Raw genomic sequence first — 24,247 nt, 5'->3', positions numbered from 1 at the left:
GCTCCGTTTTAGAGGGGAGGAAACTGGGGAGTGATGGGGCAGTCTCTGGCTCTCAGGTCCTGCTGTCCTAGGAACTTGCTATAAAGAGGAAAGGAGAAAGAGGTGGAGAGATGGAGAAGAAAGGGGAAAGGAAGCAAAGAAAGAAAGAAAAAAGGAAGTCTTTTTTGCTAGGAGATGAACCCGTGGTTCACGCAGCTGACATGGGAAAAGCGGGACCGCCCAAAGGTGTGCTGCTGTTTGCGCTCGCGGTGACCAGCGAGGCCAGCGTGGAGGTGCTGGGTCTGCTTCTGTAATCTCCAACATCTGCTGGCGCCTCGGTCCCATCCCGCTGCGGTTCACAATACTGCGCAAGACTCAGCTCCGTAGCACCTGCGTCCCGACTGCTGGCGTTGCCCACGGGTGATTCGCCGCACGGAGTCTCGATCCAGAAGCTGCTAAACCCACGGCGGCCGCGGAGTCCCGGCCAGCACGGGGTTCCCCACAGAGTGCGGGTCCTGACATCTGCAGCTGAGCTCTCCGAGCCCCTTGGCGTTGGACACTTAGTGTCTGGGTAGAACTCGGGAAGGATCAGAACGTGCGGTGACCAGAGAAGTGGAGGGATACGGGAGACCCCGCGTCTCCTGGCATCTCCCGCAGCAGGGCTGACTAGCACTCAGCCGTCCGGATGAATAAACTCATTGCCGCGAATAGAGGAAGGGATGAAAAAGCCTGGGCGATGAGAAGCCCGTGCGCCCACAGCTCTCAGCGCTCCTGGCCACGCCAGTGCCAGCGAGGAGATGATGAACGCACAGCTCCTGGACGGCCCAGGTTCAGTGAGCTGTCTCTGTACGAAATGCCAGAAGTCAAACAATGGGAAATAGCAATCCCAACACGCACTCCCTGCCCCCGCCCCTTTGTTTTCTTGGTGTTTGCCTCCGGTCCCTGGGATTCACCTGGGCCACTCTGCTCTGGCACCCTGACGGGGAGTGCGCGCTCGGCTCTGGGTCACGTCGGGCACCGGAGGACGCAGGACGGGGACCCCTCCTGACCTCTTCAGACCTTCTTCCCTGGGGAGCCCCGTCCCCGCCCTAGCCAGAAGGTGGAAGCAGGAAGATGGGACCGCAGTTCTTCCCAAGGTGCGCCTTCGGGACCCACTCCCTCTCTTGCCCAAAGAGCTACTCTCCTTTAACGGGGTGCAGCCCGCCTTTCTCACCCCCGAACTCGGCAGCACTCGGCCAAGGGAAGAATTTCCGGCAGAGGGGCGTGACCCTGGGAATGGTTTAGGCTTCCCGACGTAGGCTGTCGCCCTAGATGGCAGTCACACCCTCTACAAAGAGCTTCCCTGCCTGGTTCCCGGCGCCAGGCAGCCGGTTTGCTCGGCCTTGGGTTCCAGAACGCTTTCCTGCGAAGAACAACCCACCTTCTCCGCCCGTGCCGCATCTACTCCCCACCCTGTTCTGGCCGCAGCCTGTTCTGGGAGAACCGCAGGTGGAGCAAACGGGCCTGGGGTACCGTTCCTAGACCCCGGTTGGAAGTCACGAGAAATCCCTCCAGCAATGTATTATAAGAGGAAAGGGCATTTTCAGATGAAAATTACTCAAGGTAATTTTCTAAAGGCAGGGCCCACGTCGTGGCTTGGTGGGTAAAGCTGCCCACTACGACCGACCCCCACCCCATCCCTTATGGGCGCTTGTGCCTGTACCAGTTGCTCCCACTTCCCATCCAAGCTCCCTGCTAATGTACCTGGAAAAGCAGCAGAGGATGACCCAAATGAGCCTGGCTTCCACTTATCTCAATCCTAGCCCTTCTGGCCTTTTGGGGCGAAATCAGTGGGTGGAAAATTCTCTCAACTCTCTAACACCGACTCTCAAATAAATCTAAATTTATTGGGATAAATTTATCCAAATAAATTCTAAACATTTTTAGAATTAGGACGCATCAGCGGAGTTGCTTTTCTCCAGGGTCTCGCGGCCAGCCTTGCCTGTACTGCGGGGTGATTGCAGTGGCCGGGACTGGGGCTGGAGGTTTCTGTACCTACGCCCACGCCCAGGGAGTTGATCTCACCGAACCTTCATGTTGGTCCCGGGAGGCCAGTCTTATTGCCCTCCCCGTTTTAGGATTAGGAAAGGAGGCAGAATCACGCATTCAAGTCACCCAAACATTGGGGCGGGTCCTGACTACCAACCTCGCGCGACCCTCCTACCACAAACCGCTGCCTCCTCCCCGAGCCACCTTTGCGGAGTTCCTCACAGGGGTGGTGCTCGGTCAATATTTGTGGATAGAATTCCAAAATCCAGTTCAGGGTATGTCTCAGACGTCCGCCGAGGGTTTATTCACTCACTCAGCCGTTCTTTAAGGTCTAGTATGTGCGGGCCCCAGTGCACACACAGTAAGGGTGCGGGCACAGCCGCAGCCCCTGGAATTCCCGCTTCCTAGTGCGCCCCGGATCCGCAGGCACATTCCACCTGGGATCTTCCAGGTCAAACGGAAGCCACAGGGGACACGAAGGAGGATGGCAGCGACCCCCCCCCCCCCACTCCCCGGAGAGGAGACAGACTGCCTATCGGAATGGAAAAGAGAACAGGAGGAGGAAGGAGTTTAGGGGTGACTGAGCGCAGACCTGGGCCACCCCAAGAGCAGGGTGCGCGTGTGGGGTTGAGACGCCTGAGAATTTGCACCCCACCTACAAGGTGTCCTCCAGGAAGTGGGGGGCTGCGGGTATCCGGGGGTCTCGGGTACGCCCTGCTCAAAATCCAGGCCTCAGCCTCAACCCCAACCTCAGCCCCGGGCTAGCTTCTGCAGGGAGGTGGTCGAAGCAGTCGGTGTGGATTCTCAGTCAAGGACAGTCCGACGGCCGCCGGGGTGGGGGGCTCAATCAAGATGCCGGTGTCCTCCCTTCCAGTCCCCGCACCCGTCCCCCTCCCCCGTGCGCCCCGACGTATTTCGCCAAGGCGGCTTGGGTCGGTTTTCCCGTAGGATCCCTTGCGTCTGAGTTGATGGAGGTTGGCTCAGGGAGGCCGCGGCGGGTCGGGGCAAGGGAGGGCGCTAAGGCATGCAGTGGCAGCTGCGGGCTGCAGCGGTGCGGCACCTGCGGCCGGGAGCGGGCGGGGCTGCGGGCCCAGATCCCAGGCAGGCCGGGGAGCTGGAGGGGCGGGCCCGGGGCGGGCGCCGGCAAGAGGCCTCCCCTCTCTTTCCTCCTCTTCCTCCTCCTTCTCCCGGCAGGTCGGAGCGGGGACGCAGGGAGGGGGCCCGCGCTGCGACCGAGGGAGGGGCCGCGCCGCCTTGGAGAGTCATTGGAGGACGCGGCCACCCGAAGCTGATAAATAAGGGGCCCGGACACGGCTGCCAGCCAAGTTGGACGCCCCGACCCTTACGAGGGCCAGGTCAGCACCGGCCCCGCGAGGCAAAACGAGGCGAACCCCGTGCTGCCATGGCCTCGCTGTTGGGAACTTACTCGTGGCCCGAGGGGCTCGAGTGCCCAGCACTGGAAGCCGAGCTGTCGGATGGGCTGTCACCGCCGGCTGCCCCGCGCCCCTCAGGGGACAAGGGCTCGGAGAGCCGCATCCGGCGGCCCATGAACGCCTTCATGGTGTGGGCCAAGGACGAGAGGAAGCGGCTGGCGGTGCAGAACCCGGACCTGCACAACGCCGAGCTCAGCAAGATGTTGGGTGAGTGGAACGGGCCGGGGGGTTGGCAGGGCGTGGGCACGGCCCAGCTAGTGTGCGCGCGCGTGTGTGAGCGCCTGGCGTCCGGCGTGCCGGGCAGGCACACCTGGGCTGGGCCCAAAGTGAAACCCCGCAGCGCCGGGGACGGGACTGTCCGGCTCAGGGGACACAGTACACACCGACGCGCCAACAGGAGCGCTTGGGCCGGGGAAGGGTCGAAGCGGCAAAACCCACCACTCCACGTGGGACCATTCTCGGCTCAAACTGTGACGGATTCCTGTTTAATAGCTACACGCAAAAAAAGAGTCTACTAAAAAGACGCGCTTCATTTAATGCGTTTCTTGGTAGGAAGCGTGTAGATGCGATTCGGTTGCTCCGGGGAACCAGTGAGGGTCTGTCGCGTAGCCTGGCGTTGGCTGCTGGCTGCGGTACAGACCTGGGCCGCGGGGACCCGGGGAGTGCGTCTGGAGTTCTTGAACCGCCCCGAGTTCCAGCGGAGCTCCTATCCGCCCAGCGTTGCAAGCCAGCGCGGTTACCTGTGGAGGTGATGTTTGCGGGTTTTACTCCTTCGTCCCCCAACTCCCTTGAGAAACCCTGGGTTCTCGTGGCAGGCGCAGGGCCGGGGGAGAAGGACGTGCGTGGTCACCCAAAGCTGGCCTTTCCCAACCCCACCCGGCCCGGAATGGAGCCCTTCCTTTTTCCGCCGGCGCTCAGGGCTTCTTCCCGGGCCGGAACCAAGTGGAGTGCTAGCTGGCGCGCCCCTCTGCTGCTGACCAAAGCTGCACGCCCCAGCAGGGAGCGCCAGGCGCTTCTACACTTCAGACGCCCCTGGCTGCCAAGTCTGCCGCCCTGCCCTGCGCTGTATGCTCAGGGCCTTCTGCCCGCCCAAGGCGCTGCCTGCCCGGCCAAATGTACCCAAAGCATTAGTGCATCAGTGCCTTCCCGGACATGAAATAAATACATAACTTACCAAGATGCCTCAAAAAGTTTTTGGAAAAATAGCATTATTGGATAAGTTTGGATAATGCATACATTTTTTGAAATCTATGCATTTGAAGTGTCTTCAAAAGTTCATCAAAAGTACATAACATTCAAAAACCTCATGGATTTTTAAATTCCATTTCCCATGAACTTTTTGAAGTGCCTTTACAGACTGTATTGACATAGAGGGAAATGTATTTATAAATGCCATAACAAAACATGTTCTTTGACCTACAAACTCATATTTTCCTTCAGATTCTGATATAAATGGAAACTTTTTTGTGTGCCTGGGAGCTTTTTTCCTCCCCACGGACCCTTGGCACCATGCCTATTGATGAGGGCAGGTGGAAAAAGGAAGCCTGGGGTTGTGACCCTGTTAGAACAGGTGCCTGTCCCAGGCCCGGGCCAGAGGTGGGAGAAGAGGGATGGCTGGGGAGTCTTGCCCCTTTGCCTGGAGTCTGCCTGCTGCCAGGAGAGGAGCAAGCAGAGGGACTTCAGGAAACAAATGTGGCTTTTTGAGCCAGGAACTCAGCTCTGAGAAGTTACCGTGCATTCGCAGCAAAGACCCTGATTCCCTCCTGCTCAGCCCCACAGCCCCTGGCTCTGGGTCAGGGACACCAGCACAGGGTTGTTTTGTAAGCTGTGGACTTGGTATAGCTTTTAAAAGCCACCCCCAGGAGCTACTGCCCCCACTCCCAGTCCTCCTTTTTGATCTATGAAAAGGGACCTATGCTGAGTCCCAGTGTTCTCCACCAGCAGTGTTACAACCTTGGGCGTTAATATTGTACCTAGAGCACTAGTATTTCTAGTACATGATGAACAAGGGCCATCCAGGTCCAGGGAGTCACATGTTATATTTGGATCACGGGATCTCGGGTCTCTTGAAACACTGGGCAGCCTCAAGCCACAGACTGGAAACAAGCTTTGAATCCAGAGACCCTAACACTTCAACTCATCCTCTTAAAAGGTGACCACTGATTGTGTTACAGGATGACTCCACAGAATAGAGAATCCACCTCTAACGATGGGTGGGAACAGACCTACAGTAGCTCGCAGCCCCCCATTTGACTGCCTGACCCATGGATACAGTCCAGTGCAGACACAGAACCACAGGTGCATAGCTATGTACATGACCCTGGGGGCCCGCACCAAGTGGAAGCAATGGCCCCTTTCCTATAGGGCTTAGCCAGAGGCATGGACTCTGGGCTAGTAGACGTTGAAGCTCAGGATGCATGAGAGCTAGGAGGGGATCATATTCAACCTGAATCCATGCTGGGAGGTGACAATCCACAGGATCCCCAAAGTTCCCCCCCCTAAGAAAACACTGGAGATAGGTGTGCCACAGACACTAGGAAAAATAACAGAGAGATGGCAAAGTTACTGGCAAAATAGTCAACAGTTGAGGACCGATGGATTGTAAGTCGAGTGCAAGCAGCATTTTATTGTCCATGAGTTCCCAAGGTGGAATGTCACTTAAAGAGGGAGTTCTGAATTGGTTAGTTTCACCGTATCTAATTCAGACTTAGGGAAATAGATACCCAGGGCAGTTCAGGGATTTGTTTTTGTATGTAAAGGCAGTGGCTGAGCAAGTGTCCCATATTAGTCAAAGGGTTATCCACAGAGGGCTTGTGTGTACCTCCGTGTGTATGTGTATGCACCAGGGGGGCAGGAAGACCCTAGCTTCCTGGCTGTGGTTATACAGAGGCGTCCGTTCAACCTCCAGAGGTTAACAAAGAGTCATTTGTTGTTCTCAAAAAGCCTACACTAGACTCCCACCCATGACAGGATGGACAGAGTGAGGCTGTCACAGACAGGGCTATGAGACTTAGGCTGTGAGGGAATACTACAACAGCAGGGGGTTTTCATCACCACGCATGAATGACCAGAATTAACACCCACCTCCCTTCAGAGGTGCAGAGAACCCTGATCAGGGTTGTGGCTTGGTGGCTTTTCCCTGTCCCTGTCACAGAGGCCAGGTGGGCTTGTCGCTGCTGCTCCCCTAGCATTTGTGGCATTTGGTGTCACTTGGTGGCTTTTATCGGAGCAGAGACCCTTCTTCCTGTGTACTTTGCATGAAAAGACCTGACAGGGGAGGCAAGCAGGAAATGCTGGTCCAGGTTGCATTGGCGTTCAGGATCTGGGCTAGGTAGGAATAGAGAGGTTGGAGGTGTGTCAGGCCCCTTGTGGCCATGAGAGGGGGACTGGAGGTGAAGCTGGGCACAGAGGTACAGGGTTTGTGTGCATGCATGCATGCATGTGTGATGCCTGGAGGCCCCAGGCCAGAGGCAGGTGTATTAGCTGGCCCAGCTACGCCAATGCTGAGCGCGGCCCTCTCTGACTTGTGTGAGCAGGAAAATCGTGGAAGGCTCTGACGCTGTCACAGAAGAGGCCTTATGTGGACGAGGCGGAGCGCCTGCGCCTGCAGCACATGCAAGACTACCCCAACTACAAGTACCGGCCCCGCAGGAAGAAGCAAGCCAAGCGCCTCTGCAAACGCGTGGATCCTGGCTTCCTCCTGGGCTCTCTTTCCTCCCGAGACCAGAACACCCTGCCAGAGAAGAGGAGCACCGGTGGCAGCCGGGGGGCACTAGGGGAGAAGGAGGACAGGGGTGAGTACTCCCCGGATACCGCTCTGCCCAGCCTCCAGGGCTGCTACCATGAGGCCACTGCTGGCGGCAGTGGCAGTGGCATCAGCGCTCCGGGGAGTGTGGACACATACCCCTACGGGCTGCCCACGCCCCCAGAAATGTCGCCCCTGGATGTGTTGGAGCCGGAGCAGACCTTCTTCTCCTCCCCCTGCCAGGAGGAACACGCCCACCCCCGCCGCCTCCCTCACCTGCCAGGGCCCCCTTACTCACCTCCCGAATTCGCCTCTAGCCCCCTGCACTGTAGTCACTCCCTAGGCTCCCTGGCCCTCGGCCAGGCCCCAGGAGTCTCCATGATGTCCCCCATCCCTGGCTGTCCCCCATCTCCCGCTTATTACTCCCCTACCACCTACCATTCTCTCCACTCCAACCTCCATGCCCACCTGGGCCAACTCTCCCCGCCTCCTGAGCACCCTGGTTTCGATGCGCTGGATCAACTGAGTCAGGCGGAACTGCTGGGGGACATGGATCGCAATGAGTTCGACCAGTATTTGAACACTCCTGGCCACCCGGACTCTGGCCTCAGCAGCCATACCTCGCTCTCCCAGGTGACCCCCACGGGCCCCACAGAGACGAGTCTCATCTCCGTCCTGGCCGATGCCACGGCCACCTACTATAACAGCTACAGTGTGTCCTAGAGCTGGCAGGCCCAGCCCTGCACCTTCTCCTTCCTGCGCACTGAAAGGAGCCTGGGCAGCACCACCAGCTTCCCTCCAGCTCCCCCTCTGTAGAATTGCCGGGATTTCCCGGAGCCTTCACCCCAAGGCTCCACTCACCCTATTCCCCTCCCCTCCACTCTTCTCCCATACCCCCTCCACCGCCCTGCAGCGTTCCCTTCCAGTGAGTGTCCATGACCACAGCTGGGAGTGAGGGCCTCTACTCCCCCATGGAGACTACACTGCCATCCACTCCTGGTCCCCTTGGTTGAACCCACTGGCTGGAAGCCCCACAAGCAAGCCTAGGAATCTCTCCTGTTTCTGACATGACGGCACCCAACCTCTGTGCTGCTCCAGGGGAGAGGAGTCCTGTGCTGGGATCCAGTCCTGGTTCTGTCCCAGGGGCCTGAAAAGTTCCAGCTCCCCTTCCATTGTTGGTTCTGCTCACTGGCAGGTGGGGCCAGACACTCACCACCGCTATGCTGAACCTCACTGTGATTCCCAAGAAGAGATCTCTCTGAGCCCTGGCTGCCCCACTCCCCAACCTCCCCAAACCAAACGGTTCCAGCCTTCCCCCAAACTTCCTTAGAAGGAGCGGACTTGCTGGTGAACTGAAGATGGCTGCTGGTTTTTCCATGTCAGCATTTTATTGCCTGTATGAAATATGTGTTTTATATACTCTTGTATTATTTTCACCTTATATTTTGCATTGTTGACAGACCCTGTTTTGTCCCCTCCAAGAAGTCTTCTTGTAAAATCATGTATAAGATATAACTAATCCTGAAGCTATTACTGTATATGACATTTGGTAATAAATAATGACTCGGTGATGACATTATTGGTGCACCCAGAATGTGTATTCATAATCTTGTCCAATGGTGTCACAGACATTAAGCTAAACTGTTCCTTTATTGTTGTTGTTGTTGTTGTTGTTGTTAAGAGCTACACATGTTTGGAACAGTTGTACATTTTGATTTGTTGAAAATATTTAATTTAAATAAACGTTTTTGTACCATGATTGTTTTTATCCATTGCAATAGAGTTTTTGCAAGAAGTTAACCAGCAGGTCCCAGAGAGTATAACTGGTGCTGTTTGCAGAATTAATCCTATATGTTTTCTGCAGCAACCTGTAGATTTTGGAAAGCTGCCACCTTCTAGGAGAGGGTTATCTTGAGTTTTGGTAAAGAGGCAATCCCACCATTCTACATGGAGAAGTGCTGTTAGCGTTAAGCCCAACAAAAGCTCCCAATTCATTGTCTAGCAAAAGAACCGTTTTCTCCTGGAGATTTTGGTGCTTGCAAAGTAGCGTGAAGTATGTTGTGTTCTGTCACTTGCTGGCATCAGGCAGCTACCTCACTTTCCTCTTTTTGAAATATTCCTGAAAAGCACTGAGTTGACCTGCTTCCCCTCCACGCACTCATGGGTGTGGTGTGGCAGTGCACCGTGGGCTCTCAAATGTGCGTGGCGGATGCTGGCAGCGTTGGAGTGGAAACGAAGGCTGAATGAAAATCTCAGCCATGGCTGGGAAAGCTACTGCCACTGGGCCTTGACCCAGGTGCCGCGCTGCAGCATGTTCACATGGGAGGCAGCCTTGTGCCCTCCCCCTCCCCCAGCCAAGGACTGGGTCCTGAGAGGGCCCACTCAGGTCTGTACAGCCTTCCATTTGGATCCTAACCTAGACTCAAGACCCTGAGAGTGCTTTGCAGATGCATGGGGCTTTAAGGCAACTTTTACCAGCCACTTCCTCACCCACGGCCCCTTTGCGCAGCAAAGACACTGAGGCCCAGGGTAGGAGCTGCCCCTTGCTCCTCCTGCTTGCCCCCAACTGGGTCTCAGCACATAGTCAGAAGGTGTTCATTGTCAATATTGTTAGCTAGTCTCACAGCTGAAGCCTGTTGTCTTTAAAAAAATTTTTTTTTTCTCATTGCTTCACTATGGTATGGAATCTTTTTTTTTTAAGGTGCGGAGATGGGATTCTACTTGGGGATTAGTTGGTATTACAGATGACAGTGATACCAAAAGCCAATGCTGCTTTACCTCCCCCATACACACTTCACCTCAAATCTGTCAGGTTCTATCCACAGCCTCCCATCAGAACACAGACAGTCTCATTTTGGTGAAAATTAAAGCAACCTAAATGCCAGGCTCGTTCTGTGTTGATGTCACTCCCTCTGCAGATCCATAGTTCTGACTCATTTGCTCAGGGGGCTAGGAGGTCAGCAGGGGCGGAGCCCCAGCAGTCTCCCAGCTCCCTCGCTAGTAGGGTAATAGCCTGAAGACAGACAGGGCTCCTACTTCAGACAGGAAGTTGGCATTGAGGGCAAGGACTGAAGACCAGATCTTACAGGAGAGTTGGAAAACATGGTTCCCTGCCTCATCCTTCTGACTGCACCTTGAACTAAGAAAAAGCATAGAGGTCAGGAGGGGCAGTGTGCTGGGGAGCAGGAATCGGGCCCCCATCACTACTTGCAGCTGGGCCGGCCAGGAGGCAGGTGAGGAAGGGGAGAATTCCTGAGCTAAACCCCCTATGTAAAACGGGGGGCAAAGGAGCCATTTCTCTTATGTTCAGTCTTACGAGAAGCAAGATGAGCCATAGGAGGTTTGCAATGTTTTGGACCTTAGGTTAGCAATGGTCCACACTGGTGATAATGGCTGAGGAGTAGATGAGGTCGGACCAGCTGCCTAGTGAGGTCTGAGGAGTAGCACACTCCAAAGAAGGGCAGACCACAGAAGTCCCAACCAGTCCCCTTGGGGCTGCAGCCTTAGCCCCTGCCCAGCTCTGGCCCAGACTCGAGAGAGGAGCTGCACAGGAGGCGAGCAGGCATGCAGGAGTATACACAGCTATGCTGGTGATGGGAGAAGGCTGGCTCCCTGTTTGGGCCTCACTCGGCTGTTGGGGGGAGAGGAGGCAAAGTCAGCCCAGGGAGGGAAGGAAGCAAGTAGAGATGGCAGGGCTGGTGTTTGATGAGGCGGAAGGCCTTGCTGCTCAGGCCTGTCACTGCGGTGGCAAGCAGGGATGGCTTACAGCATGGTTCAGACAGGGTCTGCCTGGGATAGCCCCCCTTGACACAACCATATGGGCACCTTTGATTTGGGACACAGAATGTTGTGAGTGCTTAGAAGCAGGGGTGCCTGAGAACTTAAACCACCCTTCCTGGATGCCCCACTGCCTTGGTGCCAAGAGCACTGGCCAGGAAGAACCCACAGCCCTGCACACTTATGAACCACTCTTCTTGAATGCAGATGTCACTTTGTCACCCTTTTTCTAGAGACTCTTCAGCACCTGCTGGTCACCAGGACACAGGTGGTCACTTCACCATGGGGCTATTGCCATGCCTGCCCCTTGCCCTCACTTTGGGGTTTTTACCTGCTGGTCGTGTGTCCACTCAATCCATTGTTTTCGATGAATTTTTTGAAAGGTTGCTGCTCATGTGATTGCTCCTGGACCCTCTTTCCAGAATCTTCTCCCACAGCTCCCCTCCCCAAGTGTATCCTTCAGAGGAAACCTGGTGACACACGCTTCTGCATGTTCTCCAATGCCAGCTTCCTGCTGCCATCCCGAGACATCTCAGAATTGTCCAGGCCCAGGCCAGACAGACCCAAGCTCTGCCCAGCTCTCACAGGATGTGGGCAGATTGGTCATGGTAATGGCCTGCCTGGAAGAATCGTTCACTTTGTGTATCCTCCCCAGCAGGGCCAGCCCAGGGTGGCTTCCGGACAAACTAATAAGTGAAGAAATGAATGAACAAGGACAGCATCTGAGATGCCGTGTTTCAGGTGTCCTAATTCAGCGGTCCTTCTGGGTCCTGAGTTTTCCCACTTGTCTCTCTGGAAACCCAGGTGTGACCTTGTTAGGGCAATGAAGCTGGCTCCAATGTGACCATGGTGACTCATTTGCCCCAGCCAAAGAGTAGCTTGGAGTAGACAGGTCAGGCTCTGCGCTTTAGGATAGGGGAAGAGACCGCCTCTCACTTGCTGTGTGGGGGCAGCAGAATAGAGCTGAGGATAGAAGACTCCTAACATTGCTACTCTTTACAATCTTGCCTTTCAAGAAAATTGCTCAAGGAGAGAGAGAGAAGGAGGGAAGGAGGGTCACCCACACATTCTTTTATCTGTCTACACACTCAACCCTGTCCATAATCCATTTATTTATTTCAGTTCCTTCCTTCTCTCCCTCCATCCCCAATCTTCCACCTCTTCCCACCTTCCCCCTTTCCTACCCTCTCTTTCCTGCCCCTCCCTTCTGTCCGTGATCCATCCATCTTCCTTCTCACCTGACTGCTACCTATCATCATCTCTATTCTCAAAAGAGCTGCCTAGCTTTGTAGAAAGCCTTGAAAAAGTAACAGATCATAAAGGAAAAAATAAATCGCCCATTGTCCACATTTTAGAGACATTAGTGGTGATGTGAAGGTCTACATCTCTCTAGCTCCTCTTGTTGATCTTGATGTACGTGTCTTGTATAACAGACCTTTGTATTAATGCTAAACATTTTCCTATGCCATTAAACATTATTTTCCTTGCAAAAGTTATTTTCTTCCTAATTGAAAAAACATTACAAAAAGTTTTTTGGGGAAAAAGGGAACATTTGCTCCATGGCCTTGGTGGAATGTTTTTAACATCCTGGCTGGTGTGCACTGAACTTTCTCTGTTCCTGGATTTGTACGCACACAGTTGTACATGATGTAATCACAGTGCAGTTGGCTCCATCTATTCAGCATCTGATTGTAGAAGTGTTGCCACACTTATATCTAAATTCATACATACTATTTTTTTGATGTAGTTTATTCTGCTTGTCCACTTTCTTGCCATGAGATAACTAAGCTGTTACCCTTTTTGGTGTTATAAATAACACTGCGGGGGGAGCAGCTAGTATAGTGGAGTATCACCCTAATCCTCTGCCTGTAGTGCTGGCATCTTATATAGGCACTGGTTCTAGTGTGGGCTGCTCCACTTCCCTATCTAGCTCCCTGCTGTGGCCTCGGAAACGAAGTAAGGCAACTTACTAGTACCCCTACCTACCCCTGCCCAGTATACATTGTTGAGAACTTCCTGAAGAAACTCCTGACTTTGCATTGGCTTGGCTTTGGCCATTGCCACCATTTGGGGAGTGAGTCTGCAGATGAAAGATCTCTCTCTCCTTCTTCTCTCCTTCTCTCTCTGTAAAATCTGCCTTTCAAATAAAAATAAATAATTCTTTTTTTTAATAGCACCGCAGCGAACATTCATTGATTAATGTTCTTAGCTGGATTCTCTGCTGGGAGCCCTTAGGTCTAAACACGTTGATCTGTTTACAGCTTTTGCTTTTAGTTGCTGGCTTTCACAAGAGCCTCTGTGGCCATCTTCATGGGAGGATCTAAACCACTGGAGATGATTTTTCACCTGACTTCCAGCTGACCAGGCCCAGGTGGCTTCACTTCCCATGATGCCTTTCTCTGCCTAAGGACTCCTGGGCTTGATCCTGATTTCTGTTAGCAAATCTGGGTGTCCCTTTCCCCAGATAACACAGAGAATGATGCACTTCTCCTTGGCTTTTGACCTACTAAGGCTGCTCGCAGCCTGAGATATGAGAAAGTGGCTTTGGTCTGCACTTAGCATCAACTTGTTATACGGGCAAAGGATTGATCTGTTAGCAAGGCAGTTAAATTGGTTCCCCCATGCTCCCAGGCACAACCCGTAAGTGTGTGTGTGTGTGTCTGTGTGTGTGTGTTAGGGTGGGGGTTCCAGAATTCCAGAAGAAGTCAGCATCTGGGGCATGGGTCTATCCTTGCCCATCGATACTTTTGATAGGGTCTTACATAAATCCCTGATTTGGTCTTACCTAAGAAGGTAGTTGACGAAATGTGAAGCCTTAGGTGGATACACAGGAGACCTATTATCTATATTGGATTTCTTGAGACTATTTGAATTTTTGTTAAGCTTAGAGGCCAGGACTAGCTTGAAATTTCTGAAGCCGAGTATTCAGTGATTGTCAGATTGAGACTAAGTGTGTATGAGAAGTAAGGGGAAAGAAACCCTACAGTGTGGCTGAGGGGGCATTACAGGGGAGATCTGCTGAGTTGAGCTAGGGTTGAGACACACCACACAGGTCCTTCCTTGCTCTCTTCTCTTGCATCTGTGGAGGAAGGCCTGCTTGCTGTTCTTGGCAGGTGGGTTTGTGACTCCTTCTGGGAGAACTGTGCACGCTGGTCTAATATGTCCAGTCATCAAACAGTTTTTCTCCCTCATCTGAAAACCTCTGCTTAGCCCAAATCCATAGCTGATGTCACCGATGGCAATGTAGAGTAACATACTCCATTCCTGGCCAGGAAGTTCTCAGCCTTGAAGGCAGGTGATCTTTATCCTCCTTGCCTTTTGGAGGAAAGCCAGGATGGGGTAGTTGTGGCTTTCCCCAGACCTTTTCTCGGGGTCCCCCTTTATGAGAATTAGTATAATAACACATGGGGAGTGGAAAGATCTCATCGTACAAAGGATTGGAAGGGGACGCCAAGTTTCACCAGGGGTTTGAAGAGTGTACTTCCAGAAAGTTTCAGAATGGTGTTAAGTGTTCACACCATGGACCCATGTGGTGGCTTCCCCAACTCTGTCCATTGTCTTTTCAGAGCATCCCTCATCTCCCATCTGTCCAAGGGGTGTGGTCAGTGGCTGAGGTCTGGGACAGGTGGAGAAACCTTAAAGCAGGAAAAAAATGTGCCCTCTGGAAAGGTCTCCAGCTTCCGACAGAGAAAAGATCTTCCCAGCCCCTAAAATCCCCCAGAGAATCTGCATACTGTGTCTTCAATGTTCCTGTGGCAAACTCTACCAGGGAAGGCTGTGGTCCTCAGGGGTATGAGGTCATGCCCACCAGCAGGGCTGGTGACCTCTGCTTGCTCCTGCATGTGCCTCTTCCCGTTGGCTGGTTCTCACTGTACTGGAGAATCTGAATGCCTGCTCAGCCGCCCTTCCCAATCCAAAGGAGCCAGAGAATTCCCTTGCTGGCTGTGAGTACCATGTACACCAGGCTTCATCTCAGGGCACGATAAAGGGCAGGGAGAGCGTGCAGCATCTCACAGCATGCAGGGGGCCGTAGAGGACCAACAGCTTCATCTGAGCCTCCTTAATGGGGGCAGAGGCAACAGAGTCCAACTGTCCCTTAGTGTCCCTAGGGGGAACTCTTGGGTGTAGGAATTCGCCCTTACATGCCGTGGTGGTGTAGTATAAGCAGGCACCTCAGAAAACTCATGGAAAATGGAATTGAAAGACGATTTTACTTTGGAGGAAAAAAGATTGGAAATTCATGCCTAGTACCCCTCCCTACCCCTGCCCAGTATACATTGTTGAGAACTTCCTGAAGGTCCCCTAACCCCTCATGCACATCCTCTCATGTTCTTTACATCCTCTCCCGACCCACCCTCAGAGAGGCAGGCATTGGACACAGTGGTCCAGATACCTCTTGGGATGCCGGCCTGAGCTCATAAGGTCCTGGCTCTTTTTTGGTTGGATTGCTACTTCCTGCTCAAGCACACCCTGGGAGGCAGCAAGGGATGGCTCAAGTCGTTGGGTCCCTGCCACCCACATGGGAGACTGGGATTAAGGTTTTGACTGCTGACTCCAGTCTCACCCAATCCTGGCTGTGTGGGCATTTGGTGGGGGGGCGGGTAAACCAGAAAATAGATGATCTCTGTCTGTCTCTTCTCTCAAACAAATAAAAACAGCTAAACTAAAAACATTTTTAATCGTCTGTTGATTATTTATAATGCCTCATGCACATTTGTTGCACCTTGTTGTTGAGGGAATAATGACAAAAAAGCAAAGTATACACAGGTCTGGAAGCATCAGTATAGACTCAGCTACCCAGAGCACATAAGCCATGATGTAACTTTTCTGAGAAGCAGACACAAGAGTGGGCACGCCTCTGTGTTCACGTCTCAAACACCTGTGAGGGCTGGAGTGAGGCCAGGGCCTAACTCAGGAGCCCAGAACTCAATGCTGATCTCCCACCTGGCTGGCAAGGACCCACTTCACTTGGGCCATCACAGCTGCCTCCTTAGGTCTGCACCGATAGGAAGTTGGAACTGGGAGGTGGGATCAGATACTCTATGAGGCTAAGAACCTACTCCAGCAACTGTTGAGTTTTTGTTTTTGTTTGTTTGCTTTTACCTTTTCATTCTGCGCTTGGCTGAACCTCCTGATGGAAACTTGCGGGTGTGAAGGGCTGACTGTGGTTGCATTTCTACTGAAAAGAGCACTGGATTCTGTGACCTTGAAAACCAAACCAAAACAAAACAATTCTGATTGAGCTGGAAGGAACCATTGTGAGCCTTGTGGATCCCCAGATATGATGGAGAAGGTGGAGGCCCAGAGAGTTCACCCTGGCAGCAGTGGCTGAGGGGTCCACCTGGCCATGGCTATGCAGACAGGAGTGCAGGGAGTGGTTCCCCCGGCTTCACATGTGGCCAAGGACTGGTGGTTCAGGTGCGAGGTGGAGCGGAAAAAGGCAGAAAGACCCTGGGTGGTGTGGGAGGGAGGGAGATAGGCTCAGTGGTGCCGGTATCCTGAGATGGCCCGCAAAGTGCTTGCTGGGGCTTCTTGAAGCCTGTTTCAGAGCTGAGCCAGGCCCAGGACAGTGAAGTTGGAACCTGCCACCCCAGGGGGAGGTGAGTGTGCACCTGTGCCCACACCTTGGGGTGGACAGGCTCTCATGGTATGAGTGGGCACTCTCAAGGCCCTGAGGGGTCAGAGGGACATCCCCTAATGGTGTAGCAGCCAGTGCCCCTTTGTGCTGGGTCTGCCATCCTGCCTGCTCCATCCTGTCTCTGTGGGCCCTGTGACCAGGCTGCAAGGGCGGGAAACAGGGGAGGTCAGGACGTCCAGCGGGGTGGGCAGAGCTGGGAAGGTGGCAGAGCTGGGAAGGTGGCAGAGCTGTGCACACAGTTGGAGACTTGCCCCGCCCAGTAGGCTAGAGGAGGCAGGAGGGGGCAGTGGGGAGGGGAGGGCTGCAAGCTGCTAGAGGGGCCCCTGGGCAGGGCCGAAGAGCAGCGAGCAGCGGCTGCTGACTGTTTTCCTGCCCATGGGAGCTGCTATGACCAGGAGCCTGGAGGATGTGGCCGGAGCCCAGTGTTTCCTGCCTGATAAGAAAGCCCCTCCCTGCAGAGCCCTGGCCGGGTCCTACCTTCACGCCCACCCAGAACCCTGCCCAGGGAAGGGCTGGCTGAGGAGGAGGAAAATCACTTCTCCAGATTAGCTCTCTCAGGCCAAGTCTTCCTCCCCGCCCCAATCCACAGCAGCCGCAGGAAACGGGGGGCCGGGGCCATGCGCGCCCAGAGGTCCCCGGGCTCCAGGCCCGGGGGCTCCAGCCTGTCTCGGGGCCCCGCCACCCAAGTCCCCCAGGAGTGGAAACCTTCCTGTTCCAAGGGCAACTGTTTCCAAGGATGGCAGGGGCTGCGGCCCCTTTGTGTGGGGGTCAGGTCTCAAGGGGCTGGACTCTAAACCTCGTTGGCTTTATTCTCAGGCAGTTCCATGGACCTGCCTCCTCCCTGGCTGGGCAGTGGCTCATTCTGTGACCATCCTAAGGCACCTTCCTCTCTCTAGGATTTGGAACTGGCGTCTGGGTTCCTCTAGGAGCTCCCATTCTGTTCCAGAGGAGCTCAGCAGCATCCCATACCTAGAGGGGCATTCCTGCTATTGGGTATCATTTAGCAGGGCCGTATCTCCGTTTTCTTCTTTTCCTCCATGATGAAGAATCTCCCCTGGTTTTCTTATCCCAGTCCCTGCCCAACTGATGCCAGTCCCACACCTTAGGGAGCTAGGGAGCTGGAACTATGCATGGAATAAAGGGCAGGGGAGCCAGGAGATTGGCTTCTCACAGAGTAGTCACTATGTGCCCTGATTTTGACATAAAGATGGCGGCTTAGAGTGCAGAGTGGCACTACTCAGACTTGGCCATGGGCAGAGATCTGCCTAGACGAAATAGGCTCAGGTAAGCCTCCTTCTATTGAGCACACACCTGCTCCAGACCATCAGCCTGTCACAAAGCACACACCAGCTACAGAGCACACACCTGCCACAGAGCACACAGCAGCCACAGAGCACACACCTGTCACAGAGCACACACCTACCCTCCTACAGAGTACATACCTGCTCCAGACCATCTGCCTGTCACAAAGCACACAGCAGCCACAGAGCACACACCTGTCATAAGGCACATACCTACCCTACTACAGAGCACACACCCGTCACAGAGCACACAACTTCCATAAGCACACACCTGCTACAGAGCACACACCTACCCTGCCATAGAGCACACACTGTCACAGAGCACACGCCTGCTCTACCACAGAGCACACACCTGTCACAGAGCACACACCTACTCTATCACAGAGCACTCACCTACTACAGAGTGCACACCCGTCACAGGGCGCACACCTGCCTCAGGCCCAGGCATTTCCCTCACACCCTGGCTATGTTCCATCTCCTTCCCCATACTCGAGCCTTGCTCCCTCACTTGCCATCAAAGCAGCACCCCTTCCCAGGCTTTGATAGTGAAGACTCACATGCAGGGTGTCTGCTACCCAGAGCTGATAAACACCTGCTCACCTTGGAAACAACGCTTCCAGGTGAGCCAAGACCTGAGTGTGCACATGCATGAAATGCGAAGGTGCTTATGCCCTGCAGAAGCCACGTGGTTGAACGACCAAGGACTCCACCCATGGAGCAGGACACAAAGCCCACCTGTTCTCCTCATTCGCCTCCCTCCCTGACTGCCCTCCCTGGAGTCCTGCCGTGGAGGAGCAGCTTTCTGTGAGACTGCAGGTCTCGGCTGGCCAGGTCCTGATACAGTTGGCTGGTGGTGAGAGGATGACAGGAAATTCTCTGGGTAGTGCACAGCCCGTAGTCTACAGCCATCATCCCTTGGGACCTCCTGGACAAGATGAATAGGGGGGGCTTGGGATTGAGGCCTTTGTCATCCAGCACTAAGTAGGCCCACCTAACCACCTAACCATGAATCTGTTGGCTCATCTCAGGCTGGGCTCTGTCCCTCTGGGCCTCAATAAAGCAGAAAGCAGGACCTGGAAGTTTCTAAGGATTGCAGCTCCCCTCCTCTGACCCCATAGACAGGGAGAAAGGGACAGAGACCTTTGACCTCTGCCCCTGACCTCAGCATGGCTATGGTCCCTGAACAGGTGGGCAGAGGTTGAGTACAGTGTCTCCTGGATGATGGTCCCACTGCACAGAGCTTGTGGCCAGAGAGGAATTCAGGAACTGCTGCTAGCTGGGCTGTCTGCTGCTCTGGGCAGACCCAGCTTTCTGTCACCAGGCCCTGCAGAAAGTCTCCAGACATCTGGCCTGGCCCTGTTCCCATGAGTCACCGACTTAGTCCTGTCTCCTTGGTGCTCTGACCCTCCTGGCCCACATTACCCGATCCTCTACCTCTCTCCACCTGCTCAGGATGGGGCAAGAGGCCCATGTCTGAGCTCAGCCTCGTAGAACCGCATGTAGCCCTGGCAACTGGGAGTGGTCTCCCTGTCAGCTGTGCTGCAGGCAATGGGGCTTCTGGGCCTCCATGGCTTCCCGGATTCTGGCCCCGCACCAGACTGACCTCCGCTGGCTCCCCCCAAGGCCCTCAGCCACTCCCTCTCTGCCATCCCCCTGCCACTCTGCTCCTTCCAGCTAGAGAGACGGGCTGAGGAGATCCAACAGGCATCAACCTCTGACACCTGAAACAACTCGGATCTCACAGAACACGAGGGAATCTGGCTGTCCAGGCCCAGCTTACCTGGGCAGTAGTCTCTCCTCTCTTTCTGGGGCACAGTCAGTTTCCAAGTGGGAGCCATTTCCTTCACATGTCAGTTTTTGTATGTACTGTTCCTTCTGATTGGGATGCCTTTCCCCACATCTTCTCTTCATGGAGCCCCGCTCATGGCTGAAAACAGCTCAGACATGCCCCCTCACCCAAGCCCACCATGGCCCAGTTCCATCCTGAGCCATCTGTGACTCCATTTTCCACTTATCCTTATAGGGAAGCTAGCACTAATAGCGTTAAGTTGCAGCATCTTTGGTTTTGAGTCTGGGGACATATTAATCTGGGAAAAGCATCCTACTCATTCTAATTTCATGGGTGCTGTTCCGGGCCAGGCATGTGGATGTCTGACCAAGAACTGACAGAGTGATGGAGCTGGTGCTGCGGCATAGCTAGTGAAGGACCCACCTTCAGCACCAGCAACCTATACGGGCAGCCAGTTTGAGTCCTGCTGTTCTACTTCCAATCCAGCTTACTACTAATGGCCTAGGAAAGCAGAGGAGGATGGCCCAAGTGCTTGGGCCCCTGCAGCACCATGGCAGACCTGGAAGAAGCTCCAGGCTCCTGGCTTTGGCCTGGCCCAACTCTGGCTGTTGTGGCCAGTTGAGGAGGGCACCAGCAGATGGAAGTTCTCTCTTTCTCTTTCTTTCTTTCTCCCTCTCCCCCTGTTCCTCCTTTTCTGCAAAACTGATTTTTGAATAAATAAAAAATAAAGCATTTAGAAAAAGTGCAGGGTGATGCTCAGTGCTTGGCCTCTGCCAAGGGCTTGATTTTCTGTGTCTGGGCTTTTCCGGTGTAAAAGTGGAATTGTTGGCTTCCAGAGGCTTCAGATGTTGGTAACAAATAGAAACACTGAGGAGAGCCTGGGAGGGGGTCAACAGTGAGTTAGAACTTCCTAATCCTCTTGCCTCTGAGTGATCCCTGGAAAAGTTTAATTCTACACTGGATCCCTGCCCCTTCCTAGGCTGTGTTCACACCCCACCCTTGGCCCTCAGTCAGGAATGAAAGCTATGTGTGATAGTGTCCTCCACAGAGCACAGCTAGGAAGAGAGTGTGCACTGGTTGGGAGTGTGCATACATGCACACACACACACACACACACACACACACACGTTTATCACAGCATCATGCTGCTCTGCAGACCCCTGGGATAGATCATGGGCAGCTGATATTGATGACCCAAGTAAGGACGAGTACAATGGAGCTGCTGCTAATTCTATAGCAATAAAGGGTGCTAAGATCCCGCTGGAAGTAAATGAAGCCTGTTGCTGAGTCACTTTGTTCAGACTCCATTCTAACATCTGTTTACTTCTTGAAGCATGTTATGTGCAGGAAACTTGGAAGGAGAGAGAGAGAGAAAGAGAGAGGCGAGATAACCCCTAAAATTTCACAGCCCAAGGATACCTCCTGTTGCTACTTCATTGTCTTCTTTCTGGACTTGTTTCTAAGTCCATGTGTGTGTTCATAAAAATGTTTTGAAGTACTTTTGGAGAACCAAGAGTCCTCTGTTTTGGAGCATGCAGCTTGGATGTATGCCTGCTCCACCACCGCCTTATGCAGGTTCCAGGGCTGCTTCCCTGAGTCATGCCTCTGCTCCCCATCTCACCAGCTTCCCAACACCCTGGGTTTACTGGGGAGGTGGGGGTGGCCCTCCATGAGCACCCACATCTTCTGTCACTGAGCACCCAGCCTGTTGATTGTACCTGAGGTGCCCAGTCTATGACCTTGAGTATCCTCCCGACCCCACCTCCTGAAGCTGGCACCCCTTTTCAGGGATACAGCCCTTGGACCCTTCTTGTGCTGTTTCCATCACCCAAGAGCATTGCAGGGTTTGTGTGTACGTGTGGCATGGACTGGTGAAAATCCCACTTGAGTTCTTTCCTTTTTAAAATGTTTTCCTAATATTTATTTTTATTTGAAAGGCAAAGTTACAGGGAAGAATAAGGTGAGATCTTCTATTCATTGGTTTACTTCCCAAGAGGCTGCAATGGCTGGGGCTAAGCCAGGCTGAAGCCAGAAGCCTGGAACTCCATCCAGGTCCCACACGTGGCTGCAGGGGCCCAAGCACTTGGACCATCTTCCACTGTCTTCCTAGGCTATCAGCAAGAAGCTGGAGGGGAAGCTGAGCAGCCAGGACTCCAACTGGCACTCCTATGGGATGCTGGTGTCACAGGGGGCAGCTTAACTGGCTGTACCACAACTCTGGTCCCTGTTTTCATGTTGTAAATGTACAGTTCTGTTATGTCACTGGATGTTGACTTTCAGACATGTTCCTGCTATCCCCGTAATAGTGTGACATCTCTCTGCTTAGTTACCTATAGCTGGCCCAGATTACAAAGGCCCATCTGGGAGTCCCAGCCCAGATTAAGGTGGCCACAACACCCCTTCCTCCCTTGCAGTCCCTTGCTGGTTGCCTACGGGGAGAAAGTTGGGTGGTCTTCAGGTTGCAGGGTCAGTCAGCATCATGGCTGCTCTGGAAGGGGTCCCCACCGAGAGCATTGGGAATGGGTCCCCCCTGCCTGGGGCTGCCATGCTGCAGTCATCTTGCTCTGGACAGAAACACCCCTTCCTGGAAGGAGGAAAAATGGGCCTGGGGCGTTCCTGGCCCAAAAGTCTCTCTCTGGTAAAAACTGTGCAGGAGGATTTTTGTGGTCGTGGTGGTGGGGAGATATTTTTCTGTGTGCACTTCCTCTGTCCTGCTGCATGCTGACCATGTGGAACATGCCTCCCCAGGTGGAAGCTTGTAGCTCACTGCTGCAGGGAAGTTGGGGGGTGCTACAGCTAGGGAAGCCATCAGCTGGGCGCTCCCCTCCTCCACTTCCCAGCTGTGAGCCCCGGGCACATCCCTAGCTTTCCCAGAGCCTCAGTTTCCTCAACTGGAAGCACAGCGTCTGGAATTCCATGCTGTCAGCAGTGACTCAGTGCAGACGCCCAGGGAATGGACACTTTTCCTTCGGAATCATTCTGTCCCCACCCAGCTCCATAGTCACAGTGGCTTCCTCCCCCTGGATGGTGCAGCATAAGTCCCAGCCTCCCAGATGCCACCAGCCAGCCTTGAGATCCGCTGGCCCATGTCCTTCCCTCTACCTCCTCCCAGCCACGTGGCACCAGCCATACCGCTCCCAGCAATGTGTCCTTCTGGGCCTGTGGCTTTGTTCTCCTCCAGTGCCCTGCCCTTCCCCACTCCCCACCCCCCACCCCGGCTCCTGAGCCTTCAGCTCCTGGAGGTCAGCCCTGCTGCTGCTGTGACAAGCTCCACCTCTGCCTGTCTGACTGGGACTTCTCATCTAAGGGCAATCTCCCAGACTGAGAGAGGATAGCAAGCATGCACTGGCTGTTTTCTCTTTGGGGAAGAGCGTAGATCATGAGGTCAGAAAGGCCTAGGTTTGAATCCCAGCTAGTTACTTATTAGCTAGGGAACAATAGCAAAGTTGCCCAATTCCTCAGAGCCCCTCTGTGGCTGGTGCTTGGAAAGTGCTCAGCCTCACGTTAGCGATGGCTTCCATGATGTTATTTCTGTAGTCACCTCCACACCTTGTGAATTCCATAGTTCCACTAGTGCTCAGGAAACAGGGAAGCTGTGCGGCGGAGGGGGTCGTGGTTGGGGGAAGGGCAGGCAGTGGCAGTGGGTAGTACTGGCACCCAGGCAGGCCAGCCTTCGCCACAAATGTGGTGTGGGTTACGCATGTTGCGTTTCACAGAGGTCTCATTATTTTGTGCAGGGTCTGAGCTCCCCCCTCAAGCAGCCACACTAAGTGTTTTCACAGGCTCCCCGCTGTGCCTGGCTTTTGAGGACCATCATTTGGAGTATGGCATTTCTGGGGGGGTGAAGATTTGAAAGGAATCAGGGGAGGCAGAGTCCCTGTGGAGGTCAGTACCTCTCTCCCCATCCCGGAGCACTGCAGCGAAGGGAAAGAACCTGGGCTGAGAACCTGAGACAGGCTGATGTGTACCCTGCCAGCAACCACAACAGCAACTTGGGGCAAATCACTACATTCTCTGTTTTTGTTCCCTGAAATCCCATTGGTCCTCTCTGTTGGCAGGTCCCAGATCCAATGGTTCAGCCAACTGCATTACAAAACACTCAAAACATTGCTGCTTTTTGTTTGTTTGTTTGTTTGTTTTTTCAGAAAGAAACTGTGGAGCACCAAGCGCCCTGCTGCACCCATGCTTGGGAGTTCGAGCAGGCACAGGTGCCAGGCTATGAGACCAGCTCATGCAGGTAAAGGGGTGTACCTCCATGCCTGTGCCAACCCTTGTCATGCACCAAGGCACACACTCCAAGTGCTGACACATAGAAGGGGCACAAAGCAATTCAACCTATTTAAAGTGTGAGGGAGTGAGCAGAGGCTGCCCACATAGAGAAATGCTCCTTGTGAGTGGGAAGTGAGATGATTGCCTGATAGTGGGGATGATGGGGGGAGACTGGGATGGCTCCTGGCAATACCCCCAGCCTTGGCTTACTGAGGAAGAGAAAGAGCTTTAGAGGGTGGTGTTTCTCCAAGTGTGAAGTCACCTGGGAATTCACTGACATCTCCACAA

General features: G+C 53.9%; 1 protein-coding gene across 1 annotated transcript; it reads left to right on the top strand.

Moving 5' to 3' along the window:
* Nucleotides 1–3,262: 3,262 nt before the first annotated feature.
* On the top strand, nucleotides 3,263–8,938 carry SOX7 (SRY-box transcription factor 7). The gene is made up of 2 exons (XM_004579099.2): nucleotides 3,263–3,647; nucleotides 6,977–8,938. The coding sequence occupies exons 1-2, from the start codon at nucleotides 3,410–3,412 to the stop codon at nucleotides 7,906–7,908; spliced, it is 1,170 nt and encodes a 389-aa protein (XP_004579156.2). The 5' UTR covers nucleotides 3,263–3,409; the 3' UTR covers nucleotides 7,909–8,938.
* Nucleotides 8,939–24,247: the final 15,309 nt, after the last annotated feature.

This window comes from Ochotona princeps, chromosome 11, assembly GCF_030435755.1.
Source record: "Ochotona princeps isolate mOchPri1 chromosome 11, mOchPri1.hap1, whole genome shotgun sequence".
Taxonomy (NCBI): Eukaryota; Metazoa; Chordata; class Mammalia; order Lagomorpha; family Ochotonidae; genus Ochotona; species Ochotona princeps.
Note: the sequence above shows the minus strand (reverse complement) of the source record. Positions and strands in the feature narration are given on the sequence as shown.

Excerpts from the sequence above, each read along its gene's own strand:
- SOX7 (XM_004579099.2), top strand. The coding sequence starts at position 3,410 with ATGGCCTCGCTGTTGGGAACTTACTCGTGGCCCGAGGGGCTCGAGTGC. Across the intron at positions 3,648-6,976 it reads CGAGCTCAGCAAGATGTTGG|GAAAATCGTGGAAGGCTCTG; the intron begins GTGAGTGGAACG and ends TTGTGTGAGCAG.